We start from the raw sequence: 5,676 nt of genomic DNA, 5'->3' as shown, positions 1-5,676 counted from the left end.
CGGCAGCGCAGCGCCTGCCGCACACACGAGTCCTGCAACAGAGCGGCCGAGAGCTTCCAGGGGAGCCTGGGAACACCCCTGAGAGAGCTCAGAGCCCTGCAGGGCCTGGGAGCAGGGACACAGCACTGCAGCTTCACATTCACCACATTCCACTGGCGTTAAACAAAGCTTCGTTCCCATAAATACTTCCACCATAATTACGCTTGGGTTTAAATACCGGAATTGTTCTGTCCTTGCTCATTAAGCTCATGATCCCTGCCCTGACAGTGGGGAACCCACCTGTAACCCAGCATTTGTTAAAGCCTGAGCAGGGGCCAGTACAGCACACTCAGATACAGCCATGGTACTGGTGCCAGGGGCTGCAGAGACACAGATCCCTTCTGCACTGGCCCCTGCACACCCTCCCCAGGGCAGCTCAGTGTGCTCTCCCAGCCCAGCCCACTCCTCACATGCTCCACAAATCATTCCATTCCATTCCATCTCACTTTACCTTGGAGTAACTTTCTGCTGCATCAATGAAGAGAGTCACAGCTTTCAGCAGCAGCTTCTTTAAATTTGGAACATCCTGAAGAGACTCCTCTGAAACAGGAAAAAAGAAGGAATAACCAATTATTTGTAAAGGTGACAAGGTAAGTTGCCAAACTCCCTCCCAGTGCCTAGTCTGTCTCTGGTGGTGTCTCATAAAGCACCAACAAACTAAACCAAAATTTATGTATTAAAAAAGCAGGATGAAACACAGTGCCTGTTCAGTTAATGGACCAAAGCTTTGCTGGAGCCTGGTCGAGTGATTGGAGGCTGGAAAGGAGCCCCAGCCACACATTTGTGGCAGATGCCAGCACTGACCACGGCCAGAGTCACTCAGAAATCCCTTGGCACAGCTCCTGGTGTCGCTGCTCTCACAGCACTGGCTGCCCACGCTGCAGAGCTCACCCCGTGGGTGCCACACTCACAGACAAAGCCAGCACTTCACAGAGCCCCTGCGAAGCCGCTGTGTCACATCCTGTGGGCTGAGGGAAACCTGGCTGCGTCTGTACCCGCTCCATGGGAACGTTACATCAGGAAAGAGCCCTGAACGTCAGACCCTCTGTGCACACCCAGGAGCTGCTCAGGGCAGGAGCCTCCCGCAGGCAGCAGCAGCTCCAGGGCTGTCCCAGGACCCCGGGCCCTCCCCTGCCCGTCTGTCCCCGCTCACCCCAGGGCCGGCACTCGATGAGTTTGAGCTGGGTGCAGGCGGCAGCCTCGTGGTTCTGGCCGATCTCCCTGCACATGCTGAAGCACAGCGCGATCATGTTGTGCTTCTCGCTGTCGCCGGGCCGGCAGCGCTTGGTGTAGTCCAGCAGTGCCGCCTTCAGCGTCCCGCTCTGGGCACAGAGGGCACCCTGAGCACGGCCCTGCACCACCCTGTCCCCAAAGGGCACCACTGCACCTAAAACCCAAGAGCAGCCCCACACCCACGCTCAGCTGGGCGTGAAAATCCAGCACCCGTGTGCTTCTTTGCATGCCAGTGTCAGTATGTGACATTTCCTTATGGCTTACTTAAAACAAAGCTATGAGTATCTGTGATTTTTAAAACCCCCAGGAAACTTTAAATAAAAGCAAAGCAGGATGTTAAAACTCTGACAATGCCAAGTTTAAGTATCAATGCTGCTCTTGTTGTAGCCCGGAAGTAATTAGGAAATAATGGTTCAACTAAAATAAGAATAAACCCCAGCATTAATTTATTTCTATGAAACCTGACTCTCTATTCAGGAAGTAAATTTTACTCAGGAAATAAAATGCTCAGACAATTTCAGCCTGTGCAAACTGGGTGTAAATTCCTGATGCAGCCACACAATTCCCTGCACGTTTGTCCCTCACGTACCGGGTCCAGCTTCTTCCTCATGAGCACCTCGAAGTAGTGTTTCTGGTGCAGCAGCTCGAAGATGTAGGTCATCTCATTGTACCTGCCAATGCCCGTCAGCAGGCGCACCTGGGGACACCAGGGCACCTCAGCAGCTCCCGGGGAGTGCACAATCCCCTCCCAGGGCAGCCCTGGCTGCATGTGTGGCCCTGGAGCCACGGGGTACTCCTAAACCAACCCAACCTGCAGCTGTGAGCTCAAAGGGCATCGTTTTATCCCATAAAAACAGGCTGTGAAGCTTTCAGCACTGACACCATTCCACTGGGCACGTCCCAGGCTCCAGGAGATCCTTCGAGGCAGCAATTAAAGATGCCCAGTGCCACAGAGCAGCACGTTGGCCCAGCAGCTGAATCCCCACTGGGCAGGCACAGCCAGGACAGGCACAGCCCCAGGGACACTCACCACCAGCCCGTACTCCTCCCTGGGAGCCAGGTGCTCCTCGGTGAGCAGCCGAGCTGCCTGCAGCACTCGTGTGATCCCTTCCATGTGACACGTCAGGCTGAAGAGGCTGTGGGCCAGGATCAGCAGCTCTGTAACTGAGGAGCAGAAGAGTTCTGGTACTTCAGTTACAGGGCTGAGGAAGTGAATTGTTGCCTCTCTCCAGAAAACAGAACACACACAAGCACAGAAGCTGCAGCCTCCCCCAGCTAAGGCTGACAAATGTGTAACACATCACCACTGCCTGCCTGCCAGCCCTGCCTGGGAAAAGGAAGGGCACGAGTTCTGCATTTGGGTTTGAAACATTCCGTTTTAACTGTGATAAATAAGAACAAAGTCACAATGCCCCACGACAGTTCAGGTCACTCCCTGGCTGCATTTCCCACCTCTTGCTTAGCACAAAAATCAGAATTTTGTTTGGCAAATAAACCCTTAAGCAACATCCTTATCTACTGTGCACATCCTCAGCCCTACTAACTGAATATCAAATTTGAGATCAGCAGCAGAGCCTCCCCTTTGAGCTGTGAGTTTAAGCCAACGATGCCACGTTAGTTACACACAGGTTACACCAGACAGGATTTGCCATTTACTCACTGCACGACAGCTCCCCACGGGGGACAGAGGAGATTTTATCCAGCAACTTCATCCCAACCAAGGTGTGATCCTGGCACAGCTTGGCAAGCTGCAGGAGCTCCTGGCTCTCCACTGCAGGGTTCCAAGCCTGCTTCTGCCCTGCGGCCAGAGAGAGAATTCTGTCACCACTGCTGATTGTGCAGGAGAGAACTCCCATTATTTATTATCATTAATTAACAAACCCCAAACAAACCAATCTGGTATCATCCAGACTGACTGAGGACTTGGGACTACAACCCTACAGACACTTTGGGTGTCATTGCTTAAATGTAACAATTAGAAAATACTTTTTTGCCAGTTCAACCCAACAAAATCCTAGTGGTCAACCATACAGCTGCCCCCCATTTCCCAAAGGAAAAAAGAAAGGGGAAAACCTTTTGTCAGGTTTTACACAGGGAAATGCACGTGATACTCCCAAGTCAGATGATGTGGGGCAACAAGGTTAAAAATAATTTTAAAAAAATATTAAATTTATGTCCACAAAAATTCAGCCTTAACTACTACAACACCACACTGGACACAGGAATAATTACAAATGAACATTTGTACAGAACTTTACATAAGGCAGACAATGCTCACAGAGCAGAGCTGAGCCCTCAGTGACTGAGTGCAGGGGCTGCTCTGGGACACACAAATCCCCCCCGAGACCAAACCTGGCCTGTTCCCTTTTCCCTGTGCACAGACCAAACCCCAGCACGGCCCAGGTGTGCCCCCACCTTTCCCCTGTGCCCACCTTTCCCCTGTGCCCACCTTTTCCCTGGGCCGAGGCCAGCAGCTCGTGGGTGATCTGCTGTGCCAGGAGAGGTGGCAGGGTGGCAGGGGGCAGCCCCTGGCAGGTGATGAAGGCCTGGGCCCTGCGGCCCCGCTCCGGCCCCCGCCGCGCCAGGCGGACGGCCCCGACCACCCCCCGCGGCTCCCGCGCCGACACCTCCCCGAAGGAGCAGCTCAGGTCCTGGCGGCACAAAACCCATCAGGGCATCCCTGACCCACAGCACCTCCCCGAAGGAGCAGCTCAGGTCCTGGGGGCACAAAACCCATCAGGGCATCCCCACCCACAGCACCTCCCCGAAGGAGCAGCACCAAAACCCATCAGAGCATCCTCAACCCATGGCACCTCCCCGAAGGAGCAGCTCAGGTCCTGGGGGAGCACCCAAAACCCATCAGGGCTTTCCCACCCACAGCACCTCCCCTTAACCCCAGGTGATGCCTCAAGCATTCCTATTTTCCACATTCTGTACTGCATTGGTGTGTAACTGAACTTCATATAGAGTGTTAGCGGTTCTCCTCACAGCTCAGATAGACAAAACAATCTTTTTCCAGCCCCAGAACCAAGGACAGCATTGAATCTTCAGGCCCATGAAGTGCAAGCAACAGGGAATTGAGGAGAGCAGTCTGGGAGGGTGGGACTGCATAACCTGAGCTGCAATTGGATCAGCTGTGCTCAAGCTCAGCACCTCATGCCCGGGAAGCCTCTGGCCATTTCCCACACAAAGGGCTGCAATTCCACCCTCTGCAGCACCTGCCAGGACCTTCACTCCCCCCACCCTGCCCTCCCCAGCCCCAGCAGGGCTGGCCCCAGGCCCTGGGCTTACCTTGGAGAGCTCGTAGAGGCACAGGACCTGCCTGCAGTAACCCCTGCCATGGACACATTCCTCTGCCAGGGCCTTCAGTGCTGCCACCACAGCATCATCCCCACAGCCCAGAGGGGTCCAGTCCTCCAGGCTGGATGCTGGAAACAAAAAAATCATCAATTCCCATCTCACAAAGGCAGACAACTCCCCTACACCTGGGCAAGGCTCCCAAAACCTGCAGCAATTCTGTAACTCTTCCTCAGACTTTAAAAACTGAGCTCTTGGCATCTGTTTTTTAAATCTTACATTTGTTTCAGGATACAAACAATGTAACAGAACACAAATATCCTTGACAATATCTCAAATATAAAATTTCTAAGCATAAGGTTAAGTAGGGGTTCTGCAGCCATCCTGATGGGTTAGGATTCATTTATGCTCCTCTGTGTCTATTCAGCTTTACACATCAGTATTAGAAAGGGATGTTCAGCTGAAACTTGCTCACTCAGACTTCACAGACATGCAGAGAACTTTACAGATAAACATTCTCAGCCTTAGCCTTGCTACTAAACAAGAAACACCAAACCCTTCATAATGCACAAAGGAGTCAGAAAAATGTATTAACTAAGGTATTTCCTTGATTCAGCAACAGAAATAAAATTAGAGGAGGGTTTTTCTAAAAGCAGGAAGAGGGATAAAGCGCAGTGCTGCTTTACTGGGCCAGAACTGAGAGCCGTGACAAATGAAGGGTTCAGGATGGATGGAAGTTGTGCACAGAACACCCTGCCAGGAGCACACAGGGACACGCGCATGGCAAGGCCACAGACTGCCTTCAGAAGAGCATTTATGCAGCAGGGAGAGAAGGCAGGAGGAGCGGGGTTTCTGCCGAGCTGTGGGGAGGGGAGAGCAGACAGGGGTCAGGAGCACTCACTGCCGGGCTCTGCGCTGGCCTGGGCCGTCAGCAGGGTCTGCACCTCCTCCTGCAGCTGCTCCAGCCCGGCCTCGCCCAGGGCCAGGGCTCTGCAGTGCAGCACCAGGGCCACGTCCCTGTGCCACAGCTGGAAGTAGTGGCACACGCGGGCGGCCTCGTGCACGCTGCCCCGCTCCAGCAGGGCCCCCAGCAGCGTGCCCAGCGCC

General features: G+C 53.6%; 1 protein-coding gene across 1 annotated transcript in view; it reads right to left on the bottom strand.

The window, feature by feature from the left end:
• The window catches only part of SPG11 (SPG11 vesicle trafficking associated, spatacsin), a 27,838-nt gene that overhangs the window by 2,522 nt on the left and 19,640 nt on the right, over positions 1-5,676 (bottom strand). The window contains 9 exon segments of the mRNA XM_031059667.1: positions 5-32; positions 491-579; positions 1,193-1,361; positions 1,862-1,969; positions 2,303-2,436; positions 2,933-3,070; positions 3,722-3,923; positions 4,564-4,700; positions 5,471-5,676. The exon segment at positions 5,471-5,676 is cut by the window's right edge and continues 40 nt beyond it. Coding sequence (XP_030915527.1) covers positions 5-32; positions 491-579; positions 1,193-1,361; positions 1,862-1,969; positions 2,303-2,436; positions 2,933-3,070; positions 3,722-3,923; positions 4,564-4,700; positions 5,471-5,676 — 1,211 coding nt within the window.

The sequence above is a fragment of the Geospiza fortis genome, unplaced genomic scaffold (assembly GCF_000277835.1).
Source record: "Geospiza fortis unplaced genomic scaffold, GeoFor_1.0 scaffold2, whole genome shotgun sequence".
Taxonomy (NCBI): Eukaryota; Metazoa; Chordata; class Aves; order Passeriformes; family Thraupidae; genus Geospiza; species Geospiza fortis.
This window is presented reverse-complemented; position numbering and strand designations above follow the sequence as displayed.